This window comes from Coregonus clupeaformis, chromosome 25, assembly GCF_020615455.1.
Source record: "Coregonus clupeaformis isolate EN_2021a chromosome 25, ASM2061545v1, whole genome shotgun sequence".
NCBI classification, from domain to species: domain Eukaryota; kingdom Metazoa; phylum Chordata; class Actinopteri; order Salmoniformes; family Salmonidae; genus Coregonus; species Coregonus clupeaformis.
Window position 1 is genome coordinate 24,908,745 of NC_059216.1, and position 21,458 is coordinate 24,930,202.

Below are 21,458 nucleotides of genomic sequence, written 5' to 3' on the forward strand. Positions count from 1 at the left end.
TCAATACTCATTGCTCTGGGAGTGGGAAGGGATGGGGTGGTGAGGGGGACAGGGGGGAGAAGAGCCCTGCTTAACCAGGCTTAAAGGCCATCCTGTTGGCCCAGGGTGCTGACGTACCGTACCCAACGAGACGACAGAGAACCTCAATGTCGATGCTACGCTTAGCTACGGTACTCTAGCCTCTGGCCGATCACTGCAGACAGTCACACAAACCTAAACTTCCCGACTTTGTTTTTCCTCCCAGACTTGTCTGAGGTGGTTATATCAACTCCTTTATTTATTTATATCTCTCCAAATGTTACATTAACAGAGAGCGCTTGGTACAGTACATTTGGTCCTTTCTGAGTATTCTTTTTCCTTCCCTTTGATTTCAGTGTTTCAGTCTGTGGTGATGTTTCAGTCTGTGGTGATGTTTCAGTCTGTGGTGATGTTTCTGTCTGTGGTGATGTTTCAGTCTGTGGTGATGTTTCTGTCTGTGGTGATGTTTCAGTCTGTGTGTGTAGTCAGTCAGTACTTCATTACTGTAGTGTGTATCCCTGCTGTCAGGAGTAAAAGCACTCTACCCACCTGACACCCCCTGCCTGACTAGAAATAATGTATTAAATGAATCCAATAAAATAAAGAGGTGACAAATTGTGATATATGACTGTGCTGAGTGCCTGCAGTAGAGTTTGTGTGTGTGTGTGTGTGTGTGTGTGTCAGTGTGTATGTATGTGTGATTGGGGCAGCCCTGCTCTTTAATGCAGGGTGCTCCATAATGCAATACATCACATTACTTCATCCCTTCATTCAGTTGGCTCACTAACAATCCCCCTCTCTCTCTCTCTCTCGCTCTCTGTGAAAATCTGGAACTCGCTCAGCCACTGTCGGAAGGAGGGTGTGACATGCTTTCCACCATGTTTATTTTATTTCCCCACTTCCTTTCCCCCTCTCCTTCTCTCTCACAGACGCTTGGCGCAGGGCTGAGGACCAGAGAGGCGTGAAAGGCGAACGGTAAACACCGTAATAAGGAAGTGGTGTAAAGCCGGCGAGCAGCGGGGAGCTGATGGGGCCTAGCCGCTTAGGCAGTTCCCCTACATTTCCTGCCCAGCGGGAGGCCTTCAGCGCGTGGCTGGGGCTGCCTGGCTCTCCTCTCCTCTGTGTGGCTGCCTGAGAGACGTGGGCCGCCAGTGCCCACATTATCCCCCCTCTCCTCTCTCCGTTTCCTCTGCAGGCAGGCTGGCTGGCTGACTGTAGCCCTGGGGCCACTTGTATAAACCAAAGCCTGTCTACTGCTGCTGTGGTGGTGGAGGTGCGTTAGGCTAGCTAACACTAACAGCTCCCTCCTGAAGAGAGGGGGCAAAACAGGGTTAAAGGCAGGAGAGGGGATATACAGGAGGGAGTGAGAGGAACCCTTATTATATAAGGGCCTATATGTTTAGGTGAATATGGGAAGGAGATGGAGATTGATGGATACCAAAAAGAGGGTCTACTACAGAACACTCAAGCCGGGATTCAGACAAACACAGAAAAGGACAATAGCATGGCACTTGACTTCGCACTGTGATCTTGTGTAACTTCTTATGATGGAAATTGCCATTCGATCACACATCACATAATGTGCATTCATGAATACCAAACGTTTAGCTTAACTAATAACTAGGAGAAAATCCATTGGCATCAACAGAAAAGAAGTCGCTGTGTTTTCCAGTCCTTTTGTCTGTACCAACTGAGAAGTCTGGCTAACAATTACAGACATATAGCATGCACACCTCCTTATTCATCTCTCTCTCTCACACACACACACACACACACACACTGACCTCACGGTTCGACGCGCCATAAATACGATTTTACATGCGAGGCAGCTCCAGCGTGCTCCCAATTAACCCTGCGAGCTTCCCCGTCCACCTGATTGGAGAAATTATCAACGCACAACAACAACATGGCCGCTCGGCGCGTCTGCGGAGCCACGCAGCCGTGTTTCCTTCTGCCTCAGCAGCCTGATGTCTCCCACCTCATCACAGCTCTGATTGCTGGTTACGTTTGTACGTGGCGCTGGACGTAAACGTGATAAATGTTTTTGTCCGTTATTATTCGTGGCGCCGAAAATAAAATAGCAAGAGGGTTTTAGTGTTGCTTGATTGGCTGCAGGAGCTGGTCAGGTAAAAGTGAGTGAGACCTGGGAGTCAAGTTGTTTAAACTAACAAGAGAAGACACTTTTAATAAAACTGAGCCTGGTTTTAGTCAGGGGTGGATTTAGGGTCTATTGGTTTCCTATGTAGCTAATTGCATGGGTGAAAATTTGGTTTCTGTGAAGAGCCACCACATCAGGTGTTTCTAGTGTGAATCAATAGCTACTGACAAAGATAATTGTCCACATCTAAAAACTGGCCCTGGAGCTTTACAGTTTCTAGTTTACATCATTATGTTGCAAAAAGTTTAATAATTACCAATTTACATGGAATTCCTAAGTGGAACTTCTAAGTGAATACCAGGTAAAAAGCACACAGTAAAATACAGTAACCAAGAACATAAATATCTCATTTATTGCAGGTGCACTCATCCAGTCCTGAGCCTTGTGTGAGTGAGTGAATGAAGGAGAGGGTAAGTTATTCCCCCGTCTCTGCATGAGTGGTGTTATCTGTATTTGACCTGTGTTAAATATTCTCATCACAATCACTTCAAATGAGCACCGGCGCTTTGTCTAATCCAAACCCCGGGGACAGAGCCATTTCACCAGGCCCAGGATAAAACGCAGGCAGTCCCCTGCCACAGACTCTCTCTCTCCCCTGGATCCTCTCCTCCCTCCCCACCTGCGCTGAGAGAGGGGGAGGGAGGGGAGGAGGGATGGAGGAGCTGGGAACTACCAGCATCTATTGCTACTCGAAGACTACCTCAGAAAGGGGGAGGTGGGAGGTTAGTAACCCTTACCAGCTAGCCCACTGTACTAGTATCTACAAGCTGAGAGAGGGTTAACTAACCTGTTCAGGGGGGAAAGAACACAGAGCTGTCAATCTGAGGAGGGGTTAATTCAAGTGCCAGTCAAGATGGAGGACTCAAGGTGCCAATAAGCAGTCCGCTGGAGACATCAAAGACTTGTTTTCACCGATTTATTGAATGTTGAACAGATGGACAATGTTGACAATCTTGGAGCACATCTGACCTGGTCCTGTAGCCAACTAGTTCCCTAAGCTTTGACCTCAGTGAGTCAATGGTCTGACAGTCCCTAAACTACATGCTAATTACTAGCATTCAATGTGTTATAATTTGGAACGTTTATTTTACTCATGTTGGGGGAGGCCAGCTATGGGCCAGGGAATAGTTTAAATTAATTCATATTACCCTCCTCACAATAGACTTATGGGTCCTCACTTTGTCACTAAGTCCCAACTCTATCAATAATTCCTCACTAGACTCTTCGTGGAGCATATACACTGAGTATACCAAACATTAAGAACACTTTCCTAATATTGAGTTGCACCCCCCCACACCTTTCCCCTTAGAACAGCCTCAATTCGTAGGGGCATGGACTCTACAAGGTGTCAAAAACGTTCCACAGGGATGCTGGCCCATGTTGACTCCAAATGCTTCCCATAGTTTTGTCAATTTGGCTGGATGTCCTTTGGGTGGTGGACCATTCTTGATACAGACGGGAAACTGTTGAGCGTGAAAAACCCAGCAGCGTTGCAGTTCTTGACACAAACCGTTGTGCCTGGCACCTACTACCATAACCTGTTCAAAGGCACTTACATTTTATATCTTGCCCATTCACCCTCTGAAATGGCATAGATACACAATCCATTAAGAATCCTTCTTTAACCTGATTCAAGTGTATTTAACAACTGACATCAATAAGGGATCATAGCTTTCACCTGTTCACCAGGACGTGTACTCCGAGCATGTGCTGACCAACTGGCAAGTGTCTTCACTGACATTTTCAACATGTCCCTGACTGAGTCTGTAATACCAACATGTTTCAAGCAGACCACCATAGTCCCCATGCCCAAGGACACTAAAATAATCTGCCTAAATGACTACCGACCCGTGGCACTGACGTCTGTAGCCATGAAGTGCTTTGAAAGGCTGGTCATGGCTCACATCAACACCATTATCCCAGAAACCCTAGACCCACTCCAATTTGCATACCGCCCCAACAGATCCACAGATGATGCAATCTCTATTGCACTCCACACTGCCCTTTCCCACCTGGACAAGAGGAACACCTACGTGAGAATGCTATTCATTGACTACAGCTCAGCATTCAACACCATAGTGCCCTCAAAGCTCATCACTAAGCTAACGATCCTGGGACTAAACACCTCCCTCTGCCACTGGATCCTGGACTTCCTGACGGGCCGCCCCCAGGTGGTAAGGGTAGGTAACAACACATCTGCCACACTGATCCTCAACACGGGGCCCCTCAGGGGTGCGTACTCAGTCCCCTCCTGTACTCCCTGTTCACCCATGACTGCATGGCCAGGCATGACTCCAACATCATCATTAAGTTTGCCAACGACACAACAGTGGTAGGCCTGATCACCGACAACGATGAGACAGCCTATAGGGAGGAGGTCAGAGACCTGGCCGTGTGGTGCCAGGATAACAACCTCTCCCTCAACGTGACCAAGACAAAGGAGATGATTGTGGACTACAGGAAAAAAAGAGGACTGAGCACGCCCCCATTCTCATCGACGGGGCTGTAGTGGAACAGGTTGAGAGCTTCAAGTTCCTTGGTGTCCACATCACCAACGAACTATCATGGTCCAAACACACCAAGACAGTCGTGAAGAGGGCACGACAAAGCCTATTCCCCCTCAGGAGACTGAAAAGATTCGGCATGGGTCCTCAGATCCTCAAAAAATTCTACAGCTGCACCATTGAGAGCATCCTGACTGGTTGCATCACCGCCTGGTATGGCAACTGCTTGGCCTCCGACCGCAAGGCACTACAGAGGGTAGTGCGTACAGCCCAGTACATCACTGGGGCCAAGCTTCCTGCCATCCAGGACCTCTATACCAGGCGGTGTCAGAGGAAGGCCCTCAAAATTGTCAAAGACTCCAGCCACCCTAGTCATAGACTGTTCTCTCTGCTACCGCACGGCAAGCGGTACCGGAGTGCCAAGTCTAGGTCCAAAAGACTTCTCAACAGCTTCTACCCCCAAGCCATAAGACTCCTGAACAGCTAATCTTGGCTACCCGGACTATTTACACTGCCCCCACACCCCATCTTTTTACGCTGCTGCTACTCTGTTAATTATTTATGCATAGTCACTTTAACTCTACCCACATGTACATATTACTTCAACTACCTCAACTAGCCGGTGCCCCCACACATTGACTCTGCACCGGTACCCCCCTGTATATATAGCCTCCCTACTATTATTTTATTTTACTTCTGCTCTTTTTTTCTCAACACTTTTTTGTTGTTGTTTTATTTTACTTTTTTATTAAAAATAAATGCACTGTTGGTTAAGGGCTGTAAGTAAGCATTTCACTGTAATGTCTGCACCTGTTGTATTCGGCGCATGTGGCCAATAAAAATTGATTTGATTTGATTAGATGTTTTTTCTCCACCTGGTCAGTCTATGTCATGGAAAGAGCAGGTGTTGTTAATGTTTTGTATACTCAGTGTAAGCTTTAAGAGGATATCTAGTTGTCACGATCGTTATGTGAAGCGGACCAAGGCGTAGCATGATAGGCGTACATACTTTATTTAAGTGTACACAACACGAACAAAAACAATAAACAAAACGATACGTGAAGTCCTAGGTAATACAACAAACCATACGGAACAAGATCCCACAAATAACTAGTCCAAAACAGGCTGCCTAAGTATGGTCCCCAATCAGAGACAACGAACTACAGCTGTCTCTGATTGGGAACAACCCTGGCCAACATAGATCAACACGATCTAGAAACAAAAACATAGAAAACAAAACATAGAAAATCCACACCCTGGCTCAACATATAAGAGTCCCCAGAGCCAGGGCGTGACAGTACCCCCCCCCCAAAGGCGTGGACTGCGACCGCGCCACACCAACACAACGGGGTAGGGGCCGGGTGGGCATTCCGCCTCGGAGGCGGATCCGGCCCCGGGCGTGACCACCACTCTCTGTCTACCCCCCCGTAGCGCCCCTGGTCTGGTCTGGCCCCGCTGGCCGGAGCTGGACTGTACACCGGTGGAGCGGATTGCTCTGGCTCCGGTGTGGAGCAGCTGACCGGTGCCGGACCAGGCACCGGTGGAACAGGCACGGACCGTGCCGGACTGACGACGCGCACCACAGGCTTGGTGCGGGGAGCAGGAACGGGCCGGACCGGGCTGACGACGCGCACCACTGGCTTGGTGCGGGGAGCAGGAACAGGCCGGACCGGGCTGGCGACGCGCACCACTGGCTTGGTGCGGGGAGCAGGAACAGGCCGGACCGGGCTGGCGCCCGCGCACCACTGGCTTGGTGCGGGGTGCAGGAACGGGCTGACGACGCGCACCACTGGCTTGGTGCGGGGAGCAGGAACAGGCCGGACCGGGCTGGCGACGCGCACCACAGGCTTGGTGCGGGGAGCAGGAACGGGCCGGACCGGGCTGACGACGCGCACAACAGGCTTGGTGCGAGGGACAGGAACAGGCCGGACCGGGCTGGCGACGCGCACCACTGGTTTGGTGCGAGGAGCAGGAACAGGCCGGACCGGGCTGGCGATGCGCACCACTGGCTTGGTGCGAGGGGCAGGAACAGGCCGGACCGGGCTGGCGACGCGCACCACAGGCTTGGTGCGAGGGACAGGAACAGGCCGGACCAGGCTGGCGACGCGCACCACAGGCTTAGTGCGGGGAGCAGGAATGGGCCGGACCGTACTGGGAACACACACCACTGGCCTTGTGCGGGAATCAGGAACGGGCCGGACCGGACTGGTGACACACACCACTTGCTTGGTGCGAGGAGCGGGACTGCGTTTCCTTCTAAACCTCCGCTCCCTCTGCTGCCTAACCAGTTCCTCTCGCCGTGCCTCTACACTCTCCCTCATGACCAATAGCCCCCGTAACCTGGTGGCCTCCTCTGCTAACCGGCTGAACCGCTCTATCGCGGCCTCCTGCTGCCTCGTCGTCCACGGCGTGAGCCCCCCCCCTAAAAAATTATTGGGCTTGTCTCTCCCCCATGATCATAGCCTCCATCCCTCTCGCCAGACTCTCTCTCCTCTCCTCCCAAGTCCATCCTCTCTCCTCGTCACGCTGCTTGATCCAGTCGAGGTGGGATCTTCTGTCACGATCATTATGTGAAGCGGACCAAGGCGTAGCGTGATAGGCGTACATACTTTATTTAAGTGTACACAACATGAACAAAAACAATAAACAAAACGATACGTGAAGTCCTAGGTAATACAACAAACCATACGGAACAAGATCCCACAAATAACTAGTCCAAAACAGGCTGCCTAAGTATTGTCCCCAATCAGAGACAACGAGCTACAGCTGTCTCTGATTGGGAACCACCCTGGCCAACATAGATCAACACGATCTAGAAACAAAAACATAGAAAACAAAACATAGAAAATCCACACCCTGGCTCAACATATAAGAGTCCCCAGAGCCAGGGCGTGACACTAGTCTGCTATCTCTATCATGAAGGCAAGTCCTGCAAGTGAGCGAGTCCCCACTTTGCACATTTTAGAAAGTCCCTGATTTGCACTTTTAGTGAGTTCCCCCACTGCACTTCCCACCACAGAGTCTGAGCCACATGTTGGAGGTGGGCTCTTCCCTTCTCCCCTTCTCCCTTATTCCCCAGGCCTGGCAGATTACCGCAGGAGGAGCAGGCCTGGCTGGGGAGCCTGGTGCCCTTAGCCATGTGGAAGAGGGTTTGTGGAGTGGAAGAGGGTTTGTGGAGTGGAAGAGAGTTTGTGGCAGGGGAGAGGGGTTTGGGGCGGAGCATGGAGTGGAGTGGAGGGGGGATAAGCTGTTCAGATAGTTCAGCCTAACTCCAAAAGGGGGATAAAGGATTAGGGAGGCTCTAAAGGAAGACATCTGCTTCTGTGCCAAGCTCCATATTATCAAAGACACCAGTGTTTCCCACATCATCAACTTTTTATGAGCATACTCACTGGTAAATATCAGCAACAGAGCTCTGGGTCTCTGAAGGGGGAGAGAGGGTGGGACTTTGGCTCATTTGGAAATTCCACTTTTGCCCATTAAATTCTGATAGTCATATTAGGCATGCAGGCTTGAATTCTTTATCACATTTTCTCCCTTATTCAAACGGAGATGGAAGCACACACAGATGCTATTTTTTTGCCTACTCTGTGTGAGTAGAGGTTAATACCATTTATTTATGCTATTGATCATATTCACAAAAGGATAAATATACAAAGGACTTATACAAAGGATAAATAGTTGATAAAATAGCTCACCTTCTCTTGTGCGGCCCTCAGCTTGCTGTCCCAGACTGCTCTAATGACGGGGATGTCTTGGCTGCGGGTGGCGTAGCAGTGGGCCTGCAGCACATGGCCCAGGGTAAGGCTGCTGATCACTGCTTCCAGAACCTTCTCTACATGGCTGAAGGACAGGCAGGCTTGGGTCCTGGCTCCAGCCCTCACCAGCTGCATGGTACAAGGCACCAGGGCGATCTGGCCTGCACAGAACACTGCCTCATCCACCTGTAGAGGGGCACAGGTACCACACAATCACACGTTAGTTGAGCTGATGCTAGCCTATTTCTTGGTGTAACTATGGAACCCTGTGCCTGGTTCTCCCTAGTTCCCATTCATTCTGGTTCCTCCTGGTTCTTCCAATGGAATTGAGCCATATATGTGATTAAACAGGAACTTATACTCATACTCTGGATGGTTGTTCATATCCATTCACATTATAAACCCTGACATCAGTCTCATATATCCTGGCAGCGGCCAAACAAAGCTCTTTCCAGGGGTTCATGTTTTCCCTCTCAGTTGCCCTATAGAATGGTTGTGCTTCTGCTTGGCCATGTGGCCTGTGTACACACTCCTGGTTTCAGAGAATAAATCTCTCCTCAAAATCAATCCATCGCTTGAAACTCAATTACATACTCCCACAGAACTGGCTACTGGTCAAAGATGATAAATGCAGTCATTCTCTCAAATGGACAAATGGCTGGTGTAGACGTTGGGCTGTTCGATATAGAACTGAGGCCAACGTATTTATTTCATTTCCAAACATATACACACCTCATGGAGGACTACAATGGAAAAATATATTATTTTGTAAAGCTATAGAGTGCAAACTGCAAACACATAGACCTGATACAACTTGGATGTGAAAACAGACAAACAAAAACATTTTCTAACTACAAAGAAGTGCTGTTCATTTCCTAATCAAACTAACTTAACTCTACCTGAGTCCTGTCATAAGAACACAGTGCATACATCAGTGAGGTGTAACATCCCAAATTAACATAAATTACCAGCATATGTTTGATTAGCGTATCAATTAACAAGTTCCATATTTTTTCACGATATATCATATCACCAATAATACATATTTCACACCAGGAAGATAAGCAGGTGCCTTAGCATGCGTGAGAGCAGATACGTTCAAACGGGGGTCTGTCTGTGCTGTCTTATTCATGAGCATAATTAACCACGCGATAATAAGCTGAGATTCCCAGATAAACGGCCTGTTAGACGACAAAGTTCCTAAACTCAATACTTTAAAGCTCAAAGAAATCCATGCGATTAATGCAGAAGGACGCGTGGGGACCAATGAGACCAGTGGAGAGGTCAGGTCCCTGGACACCCATCACCCTGCTACATTAGGATACCAAAGTGTGGCCACCACGCCACTTTCTAGTCAACAGCCGCTGGTGACAGGGTGTTAATTGGTGGTCTAAGCAGGGACCTTTAGGGTCTGTGAAGACACTGACCTCCAGAGGGATCAAGGAGACCAACATCAATTGATACATGGCGTGAGAGCAGGGTCCTTAGCCGATTACCATACGTACATACATGGGTATTGTATTTCTCCCCCAGATTACCAGGGTTAAGTGTGGACCAGTGGTATTACTAAAGGCTTAGCACTTTGCCCCAACCCCCTCTTCACCTCCACTGAGTCAGTACCCTTGCTCACTTTGTTAGTAGCAAATGAGGCCAATTATCGAACCCTCAACGCCCCAAGGTTCTAGGCATTATAGTCCAATCACCTGCTAGGCTTATCTGAGATATCTAGTCCACATCAATGAGACAGGGGAAATCGCTTTTACATAAAAGTAGCCTTTATTACTTAATCAAATTACCAATGAGCAATATTTGCAGATAAAAAGCATTGCAAAGCTATGGGACGAACGCAGGATAACATGGTGCATATGTTTTGAGTTATACTGTATTTTCAGTGCACATCAATGTACCATAGTGGGCATTACTACTGGACATTCAAGGGCAGTGTGATGGCTCTTTAAAATACTGCTGCAGCACACACAAACGTGTTTTTTCACCATGACATAATAAGCAGTTTGTAGAATGTGATTTGATAATAACAGAACAACATAAAGCTCTTTGCTAGAGGGGGGATATGGCCACAGCCATTTCCATAATCATATGGGTTTCCCATGATTCCTAGCTCCTGGGTTCACTTGTCAACTTTGATGAATCTTCAGCATCTGCCTCTGCTGCTCCAAATTACCGGGACAGAGGAGGAGACGAGAGAGCGGACGTAAGGGAGGAGAGGAGGGGAGGGGGATGGAGGGGTGGAGGCCTCCCTTCTTTAAAACGGTCGGATCAATCACCGGATAATTTACCTGCGAGCACTATCTGTCGAAGCGCGAACCATACATCTACGTCTGGTCTGCAGCGTAACATAAAAGCCTGAGTTGCTCGAGACGTCAACAACAAATCGTCATTGGCATTCCATTTATGAGCCATCAAGTGCCATCATATCTCCTCCATCTGAGGAGCCTTGATAAGGTCGGACGGGTGGCGAGGACCTCGTAACAAGCCATAAAAAAAGCTCCCCATTTTGACTTCCAAAAAAGGAGGGCTACCATTTGTTGATTTGAATATCAAAAGAGGCCAGCGCATGCCCCCTTCACTGTTAAAGACAAACTCCCCATAGCTTCCACCAAGCAGGTGGGTGATGATCAATTATTAAGGCTCCAGCTCAGGTTTCTACTGGCGCTGGTGGAAAGGAGGGGGTTAACGGGGGATCGGCTTTTCACGGCGAACCTGAGAGTGGAGGAAAAAGGGAAAAAGGGAAGTGAATACTATTTACATAAAATTAACAGTTCAAAAGAATGAGTTCACACACCAATCAAACTTGTTAATTGACTGTCAATGGTGTCCCTGAATATACAACACAGCTACATTATTTATCTTCTGCGTTGACAGGGAAGACAGTCCAATTTGCATGGGCGTCCTAAACGTGATCAACAAGCACAATGCCACATGCATTTTTAATAGGCCAGAGATGAGCCCGTTAAAATATTCATAAGGGTCAAACAATTGCATATTACATTAAACTTCCTATAACAAGTAAAGTATTTTTCAAACGGTAACCTTAGGAGTCTAAATGGCCCAGAGAGAAAAGGAAGGACATGCGGTATTAAATATTTCACGGTAAAATCAATAGTAAGGCATGTTCACGGTGAATGGTATATCTAGCCTCCACTCCCTCTCACTGCAATTGCAGATATCCTGACCCTAAACGCTAAAAGGTACAATGTAGCTTATGTTTTTCAATCTTATATTTCAATTGTTTACTGTCTAACTGAAAATGCATTTTTAGTTCTTGTGCAAGCCGAGTTTTAAATATTGTACCTCAGGGTTACAAAATCTATTAGTTTGACTTAACACTAAATGTGTCTCAGACCTTATTTCCCCAACGATCCCTACAAGCTACACAAACTTCCTCTCTTCGAGACGTCTGAGGCAATCGCGGCACACGCTGCCTGCTTAGCATTAATTAAATCTGTGTTTTGGCTTCATGCTTTATCAACCTTTATTTCATGGCTTAAACACCATTATTTTTCATAAACCCAATGACGTGTCAAAAGGTCACTGAGCCCTAAGGATCCAGACAGTAACACGTATGTAAATGCTGGAACACTGGAACACTAGAACCGGTTGCATGGATGAATCCATCCGCTCTCAAGCCTTAACTGCTTCTTGTAACACGCATAGCGTGACTGAGGCCTTCTTAATTGTCGTGTTTGTTCGAAACCTCCAAGGCATGAACAGGCTAGGGTGCTAGGCTATATTTGCATTGGTGTTGTAAAGTAACTATTTGGACTCAATTCTGCTGAATGAGCGTCTGACTCTGTGTCACCAACCAGACTGGGCCAGTGTGGGTAAAGTGACCTGGTATTGATGAACAGTCAGGTTCTCCCCCTGGTCCAAGGACAGCGTGAGGGGGAACAGCCCCATGGCCCTCTGATCAGATATGCTAATGGTCACATCCTTCCATTGAGCCCTCATGCATAATTTAACCAAGGGAATGATAATATAAATGTACAAAATGAATCAAATTAATATGGCATAACTTTTGGCTAACGCAGGAAGGAAACACATAACACAAAATGAAAGGGTAAACAGTGTATGACTAAATGCAGCATAATGTGAGTAAATATTTGTAACAGAATTATGTTTGCTTCTCAATCTTTTAAGCATTGTTAACAGTGGATCCACAGTAAATGGGTAAATGTAGTACTTTGGACTGAAGGCAGGGGGGATATTGAATGACTCAATCACTAGAACACTGGAGCAAGACATGTCATAACACCTATCAAACTGTATTAGAACCTCACACTCTCATAGTATATAAAGGAACATGCTTTATTTCATGCCACAAAATTCTTAATCTCTTTCCTGTTTTTTCTTCTTTCTTGAATATTTAAAGATTGGCAAATAGTTGTAAATGTGCAGATCAAGGAAGAAGTTTATTCCGCGCATTTAAGTGCATATATTATTTCTGCTTTTTGGATTTGATACGGAATAACTGTTTAATCCTTTCGCGGTGGATGTCAGTTTGTCAGGTCTGTGTGCTGAGATTCCATCTTGAACTGGCTTCAAGTCTGTGGGGTTCTTTCAGCATTAGTACATTCAAAGCGCATCACGTCTCCGAATAAGAAACGATAAGAGATGGCCTCATGTTGTGCTACGCCCCGAGGAGATTCTGGGGCTTCTGACACCTCATTTATAGAAATATAAAATGTTCAGGAGAACCAAAACCTTTCTCCCCTTCTCTTGTATGTTTCACCATGTTAGTCTCTCTTAATTAAGGCTTCTTCTGAAAGAAAACAAAATTGTATTTTTAAAATTTCATCCTCTTATTAATCCTCCATGTCTATTTTTTCAGTTTGTGCTCTAGTTTGAGCCTAACCCTTGTATGCTCAACTGTCACACAACATCAGTGTTACTTAAACGGCGACATAAATAGCCGAACGAAACTCACAAAGAAAGGCAAATATGGGGGACCTCTCAAGCATCCTCTCTGGTCCAGAACTGCATATGGAGACAAAAAAGACCTACGGACATATGTTCAAAATAGAATAGTTATTACCAGAACAAATATTAGAAAAAGAAAAATAATCAGGAATCGTGAAAAGACACTATAAAGACAAAACGTGACATTGGCCCCTCTCTCGCTTTCACAATGCCGTTTCCATTCTGCCTGCCTGTCTGCCCTAGACATGCCCGTTCCAGAGATGCCCGCATGGAGAAGTAACACTGTCACGTCGGCTCTGGTCAACTTTATGCTGATTACTGGTCTGTCTGTAGCCTAGGCAGCGTTGGGGAGTATTATCAAGGTCAGAAGGGACTGCTTTATGTTATTGTGGGAGACACCGTCCTCACGCGCATCCACACGCCACAATACAGGAGCAAATAAATAAATCATTTAGAATTTGACAATTTCTGTTGACAAAAATAAATATATTCAAATTGACTTATTGCTGTGTTTTATCTTAAATGTACTTCAACCCCAATATTTTTTAAAATAAAATCTAAAGTAAAAAATCTTGTCAAATATAAAAAGTCAAACTGATAAAGGTACATGTTGATGAAGAGTGTGGTAACACATTGTAGCCCAGACCATCAGTGTTGTGTGTGCTGAAGTGATAGAAGAGCATGTTTTCTCTTTGCGTTAAGGCAAAATGCCCTGGTGCCTTCAACTGTCCCGACCTCAGATTTCTTTGACAAATTGGTTGTGAGTCTTTTACGACTGATGCACATATCTCAAAAATCATTTCTGCCAAGCTTCTTCTATGACCTGCCCGTGGGACATGACAAGCTCCTCGATGCATCGCTCTATCAAACCGGATCATTCCAGGACAATGCAAATTATGACAAATTCCATCATCCCGCATTATGCGCTTTCCCGCTAATCTCCCTAATTCGAGAGAATCGGGAGGGTTTCGCCGTTTCAGCTGAGGGGCATGTTTGTCTGATTGAATGATGTTGAAACTGCAACCCTCAACCCCTGTTCATTCTCCCTTTCCAGCTGTGACCACCTCTTTCAGTCAGACATTCTTGATTTTTTTTACAGAGTGGCCCATGCAAGCTTTATTTACCTTTCATTCACAGTCAAAAGCAAAGACTAGACCGGTCAACTCCTAACCTGTGCACACCTGAAATCAAGACTCAAATGTAATCTTATATCTGGAAAATCTCAAAACAAATGTAAACCCTATCTCTTGGCTGGTTTTATTTGGAAAAATATCAGTCAGTTCTATGTATGTCATTTATGTGTGTTGTTGTTGTTGTGTGTGTGTGTGTGTGTGTGTGTGTGTGTAGGGGGGGTGATGTCCGCTCTGTCTCCCCCATGACTAGTGGTGACACGTCAGGTTGTCACATTGGTAAAGGCGCTGGTCTGAAGAGGCAGAGAGGCCAGTCCTACTGCATCGCCTTGTCCAGCCATCATATACTGTAGCAGATAGGGTCCAGCCACTCGGACAGACACACCAAGGTTACACTAAAGGACCTCTACTTAAAGCGAGTGGACAACCTGCAGTACAGTACACATCTATACAAATACAGGCAAGAGGAACAAAAGACCAACAGAGAGAGGCAGAGAGAATGTCCCAGTGAGGATTGGTAGTGGTAGTTCCCTTTCCTTTCAAGAGATGGCAGTATGACTGCATGGAAAAGGCTGTGGTCGTAGGGGAATGTGGCTAAGCATTCTCAATGCAGTACATACAGTAGGCCTACACTTTATACAGTGTGTATGGCCAGATATATTCTACCTCTTCTCAGATGTGTTATGGACAACAACAAAATGTTTTCACAGATAAAAAGGAAATCCCATACAAGTCAAGGAAAGGTGGATTAAGGTCAATGGAATTTGTCAGTTAAAAAGGAAAAAAAGAATCTGGAAAAGATTTGGATGGTTTTTATGTTGTTCAAAATGCTCTGTATCAATATTTCTTGCAGTTACAACTTCAGGATCTGATTAAATGGTTCAGCTCAATTTTGGTTCATATTTGGAAAATAGTGTCAAACTTGTTCCTCTATACTTCTTGGCTTTATAGAATAGATTTAATTGAATAGATACTGTATCCACTAGCTATATTATTTAGTCTATAAAATGCTAGTTATTTTGAAATTCAAGCTGTTGATAATGTATAGAAGAAAACATTTAATTACCAAGTTTTTACTTTAAAATCAAACAATTACTGTATAAAAATGGGTGTAAATTACAAAATGTAAAACACTATATTTTTACTTTTTCTCTTTCCCCCTAAAAGCCCAAAATGTCCTGTAGCCTCACTAACATTCATAGCATCTGACAGATACTTACATAATAAATCCAACCATATCAATAATACATCTGGAAATAGACGAACATGGTTATATGTCCAAAGTAATGCAGCGCTTGCTTAAAACAGGAAATTGTCTATAATTCATCCACATCACTTTTCCCTCTGTAAAGTGTACTTAAATGGCAATGGCTGTTGAAAATGAAATGACCCAGGTAAAAACGTACCGTGCCTTCGTACCGTACCCACCACCTCAACGTGAAATTAATGAAAAGGTGAGTGTCCAGAAGTAAAGGGACATAAATACTAACCTTTCCCTGAGCCATCCATTTGAATGCTATTTAAAAAATAACATCACCTTAATAAATGAAGACAAAACTGCGATGCTCATCCACTGTCGTACGATGACGACAACCTAACAATCATTTTTCACCGGAAGCACTTACTGTCACTTTGAATATAGTAGGAATACAGAATTAAATATAGCAGCAACGCAGTCATAGAAAGTCTAAAAATAACCAATACCACCAAAATACACAGTTCATAAAACAGTGGTGTAAAGTCAGTAGTAGCATTCTTGAACTCACTTGAACTCCCACACTAAGCAGTATATTAACCTCAAGGTGATGATTCTTGTTACTAAGGCACATTACTACTGTGCTCTTTCTGTTTATGCATGATGTATCCCTTTAACTCTCTGTCAGCACCATCTCTATTCAGCTCTGTCTCCGGTCCTGTCTTCCTGCGTGTTTACATACAGTGTATTAGTTACATTCCCAGTGTGTAGGCAAGTGCTGGGCTGTTCTGTGTTGTGGCTGTTTACCTTTATTAGATTAGATCGTACTACTCAAGTAGCCTCTCTGCATTGTGCTTTGCGGAACTATGTATGCTAAACCAGGTTTGTTTGTGTTTATTTTTTAACCATATAGCTACTATACTGTATGTAGGCACCCACCTTGTAGTGAGTGTGCTCCTGTCTGTGTTTACCAACCTCTATACTTCAGAAGGAGCATTTTTTTCGTCTGTCTGTCTGTCTGTCTGTCTGTCTGTCTGTCTGTCTGTCTGTCTGTCTCTCTCTGTGTATGTGTGTGTATGTGTGTGTGTGTGTGTGTGTGTGTGTGTGTGTGTGTGTGTGTGTGTGTGTGGCTCTCACTCCAATCCTGTCAGCAATGCCCACTCGACACTGCAGGGGGGAAAAACACACCCGGGCATCACTGAATATAGTGGCTAGTTACCATAGTAATAGAATGGTCATACATCTCCCATTCCTCAGACAGTGATGGGACTGGACAGCACTGGCCGTTTATTGTTTTTCTGTATGCCTTTAGTATTCTGTTATTTATACCGCACAATAAAACAGAGCCACTCCCATTTTACAATGTTAAAAAAGGGGACAATTTTCTGGTGAAATTTCATACCAAAGAAAAACAATATTTGGAACATATATTGACATAGTGTTTGTGATTGGATGGTAAAATGGATTGAGGGTTTTAATATGCATCTCTGGCTTTGACATTGTTACGTGGCACTAATCAAATATATTTTGTGACATGGCTGGTCTATTCCTTAATCTCCTCCTTTAGACTGATCAACAGTGACAAAGCTAAGAGTAAACAGACTCTCTCTCTCTCTCTCTCACACACACACACTTCTGCATGTCGCTTATTCACTCACTCCTACAGACATTAAAGCCCTTCAATTAATCTGTCAAATCACATCCATACATCCTGAGTCCTGACAGTGAAATATTTGTTTCCCCCAATATTCATCCACTGAAAGGTCCATTCAATTCAATTGAGTTTATAAGGAGATAGAAATAAAGATCAGTAATTGTGTTCACTTCTCTAAGCCAATAACAAACACTAGCGACATGGTTTCACTGACTATACCAGGGGAGTGGGAAAGAGGCCACCCACTACAGAAGAGAAAGCATCTCTGATCTCCAGTGACTGGCTGGGTGTGTAAAGGTCACTGCACTGGGGCATGTGGCTAGAGTCTGTGTGTGCGCGTGTGGAGGCCTATGCCTGTGTTCATACAGTGTGTGTGTGTGTGAGTGTGGTGTACGTGTGTGCCTGCGATGGAGGTTGCTATCCTGTCCCTCCTTTCCGCGGCTTGTTTACATGAACCAAGGCAGTCAGACACCAATAATACATGAAGAGTTGTTCATAGCCAATTAGGATCAGTTGTCAAGGCAGGACCCATTAATGAAGGCCTGTGTGTGTGTGGGTGTTTCTGTGTCTGTGTTTGTGTGTCACCGGTAGAGAAAGGAGGGCGACAGTGGCCCAGCGCAGTGAGAGCCCAATGCACTGTGACAGATCCAGTCCTTCCCATGTCCTGGGCCGGTATAAGCTAATACCAGCCTCCCAAAGCCACGTGGCTGAGGCAAGGCTGGAGTGGGCTGGGGTAGTGCTGCCTGCCTAACACAGCCTCTGCTTCCTGAAAATGACTGCTGCCACTGACACTCAGCCTCCATGGGGTCACAGCAGGGAGAGGAGGGGTGTGTGTGTGTGTGTGTGTCTGTGTGTGTCTGTGTCTGTGTCTGTGTCTGTGTCTGTGTGTGTGTGTGTGTGTGTGTGTGTGTGTGTGTGTGTGTGTGTGTGTGTGTGTGTGTGTGTGTGTGTGTGTGTGTGTGTGTGTGTGTGTGTGTGTGTGTGTGTGTGTGTGTGTGTGTGTGTGTGTGTGTGTGTGTGTGTGTGTGTGATGGTGTGATGGTCTGATGGTGAGGGCGGCAGGTAGCTTAGTGGGTAAGAGCGTTGTGCCAGTAACCGAAAGGTCGCTGGTTCTAATCCCCGAGCCGACTAGGTGAAAAATCTTTCGATGTGCCCTTAAGCAAGGCACTTAACCCTAATTGCTCCTGTAAGTCGCTCTGGATAAGAGAGTCTGCTAAATGACTAAAATGAAATGAATTGAATGGTGGGGGGATAAATAATGACCCCATCTCAGTCCCACCCACCCCTGCTACTGTCCACCACTACCCCCCCATACCCCCTGTACAAATGCCTCCTCATCCGATTCTGTTATGAAAAGCCAAATAAAGAATACAATTATATACACTACAAGTCAAAAGTTTGGACACACCTACTCATTCAAGGGTTTTTCTTTATTTTTACTATTTTTTACATTGTAGAATAATAGTGAAGTCATCAAAACTATGAAATAACACATATGGAATCATGTAGTAACCAAAAAAGTGTTAAACAAATCTAAATATATTTGCCTTGATGACAGCTTCGCACACTCTTGGCATTCTCTCAACCAGTCACCTGGAATGCATTTCAATTAACAGGTGTGCCTTCTTAAAAGTTAATTTGTGGAATTTATTTCCTTCTTAATGCGTTTGAGCCAATCAGTTGTGTTGGGACAAGATAGGGGGGTATACAGAAGATAGCCCTATTTGGTAAAAGACCAAGTCCATATTATGGCAAGAACAGCTCAAATAAGCAAAGAGAAACAACAGTCCATCATTACTTTAAGAAATGAAGGTCAGTCAATACGGAACATTTCAAGAACTTTGAAAGTTTCTTCAAGTGCAGTTGCAAAAACCATTAAGCACTATGATGAAACTGGCTATCATGAGGACCGCCACAGGAATGGAAGACCCAGAATTACCTCTGCTGCAGAGGATAAGTTCATTAGAGTTACCAGCCTCAGAAATTGCAGCCCAAATAAATGCTTCCCCGAGTTCAAGTAACAGACACATCTCAACATCAAATGTTCAGAGGAGACTGTGTGAATCAGGCCTTCATGGTTGAATTGCTGCAAAGAAACCACTACTAAAGGACACCAATAAGAAGAAGAGACTTGCTTGGGCCAAGAAACACGAGCAACGGACATTAGACCGGTGGACATTTGTCCTTTGGTCCGGAGTCCAAATTGGAGATTTTTGGTTACAACCGCCGTGGCTTTGTGACACGCGGTGTGGTCCTCTGTAGCTCAATTGGTAGAGCATGGCGCTTGTAATGCCAGGGTAGTGGGTTCGATCCCCGGGACCACCCATACGTAAAAATGTATGCACACATGACTGTAAGTTGCTTTGGATAAAAGCGTCTGCTAAACGGCATATTATTATTATTATTATTATGATCTCCGCATGTGTATTTCCCACAGTAAAGCATGGAGGAGGTGGTGTTATGGAGTGGGGGTACTTTGCTGGTGACACTGTCTGTGATTTATTTAGAATTTAAGGCACACTTAACCAGCATGGCTACCACAGCATTCGGCAGCCACGGCGGCCATCCCATCTTGTTTGGGCTTAGTGGGACTATCATTTGTTTTTGAACAGGACAATGACCCAACACACCTCCAGGCTGTGTAAGGGCTATTTGACCAAGAAGGAGAGTGATGGAGTGCTGGATCAGATGACCTGGCCTCCACAATCCCCCGACCTCAACCCAATTGAGATGGTTTGGGATGAGTCGGACCGCAGAGTGAAGGAAAAGCAGCCAACAAGTGCTCAGCATATGTGGGAACTCCTTCAAGACTGTTGGAAAAGCATTCCAGGTGAAGCTGGTTGAGAGAATGCCAAGAGTGTGCAAAGCTGTCATCAAGGCAAAGGGTGGCTAATATAAGAATCTCAAATATAAAATACATTTTGATTTATTTAACACTTTTTTGGTTACTACATGATTCCATATGTGTTATTTCATAGTTTTGATGTCTTCATTATTATTCTACAATGTAGAAAATACACTGCTCAAAAAAATAAAGGGAACACTAAAATAACACATCCTAGATCTGAATGAATGAAATAATCTTATTAAATACTTTTTTCTTTACATAGTTGAATGTGCTGACAACAAAATCACACAAAAATTATCAATGGAAATAAAATTTATCAACCCATGGAGGTCTGGATTTGGAGTCACCCTCAAAATTAAAGTGGAAAACCACACTACAGGCTGATCCAACTTTGATGTAATGTCCTTAAAACAAGTCAAAATGAGGCTCAGTAGTGTGTGTGGCCTCCACGTGCCTGTATGACCTCCCTACAACGCCTGGGCATGTTCCTGATGAGGTGGCGGATGGTCTCCTGAGGGATCTCCTCCCAGACCTGGACTAAAGCATCCGCCAACTCCTGGACAGTCTGTGGTGCAACGTGGCGTTGGTGGATGGAGCGAGACATGATGTCCCAGATGTGCTCAATTGGATTCAGGTCTGGGGAACGGGTGGGCCAGTCCATAGCATCAATGCCTTCCTCTTGCAGGAACTGCTGACACACTCCAGCCACATGAGGTCTAGCATTGTCTTGCATTAGGAGGAACCCAGGGCCAACCGCACCAGCATATGGTCTCACAAGGGGTCTGAGGATCTCATCTCGGTACCTAATGGCAGTCAGGCTACCTCTGGCGAGCACATGGAAGGCTGTGCGGCCCCCCAAAGAAATGCCACCCCACACCATAACTGACCCACCGCCAAACCGGTCATGCTGGAGGATGTTGCAGGCAGCAGAACGTTCTCCACGGCGTCTCCAGACTCTGTCACGTCTGTCACGTGCTCAGTGTGAACCTGCTTTCATCTGTGAAGAGCACAGGGCGCCAGTGGTGAATTTGCCAATCTTGGTGTTCTCTGGCAAATGCCAAACGTCCTGCACGGTGTTGGGCTGTAAGCACAACCCCCACCTGTGGACGTCGGGCCCTCATACCACCCTCATGGAGTCTGTTTCTGACCGTTTGAGGAGACACATGCACATTTGTGGCCTGCTGGAGGTCATTTTTCAGGGCTCTGGCAGTGCTCGTCCTGCTCCTCCTTGCACAAAGGCGGAGGTAGCAGTCCT

At 45.7% G+C, this 21,458-nt stretch overlaps 1 protein-coding gene across 1 annotated transcript in view; it reads right to left on the reverse strand.

Annotated features, from left to right (window-relative positions):
* dph6 (diphthamine biosynthesis 6) overlaps positions 1 to 21,458 on the reverse strand; it is a 91,834-nt gene that overhangs the window by 15,064 nt on the left and 55,312 nt on the right. Inside the window, exon 13 of the mRNA XM_041847962.2 lies at positions 8,379 to 8,624. Coding sequence (XP_041703896.2) covers positions 8,379 to 8,624 — 246 coding nt within the window. The remainder of the gene's footprint in view (positions 1 to 8,378; positions 8,625 to 21,458) is intronic.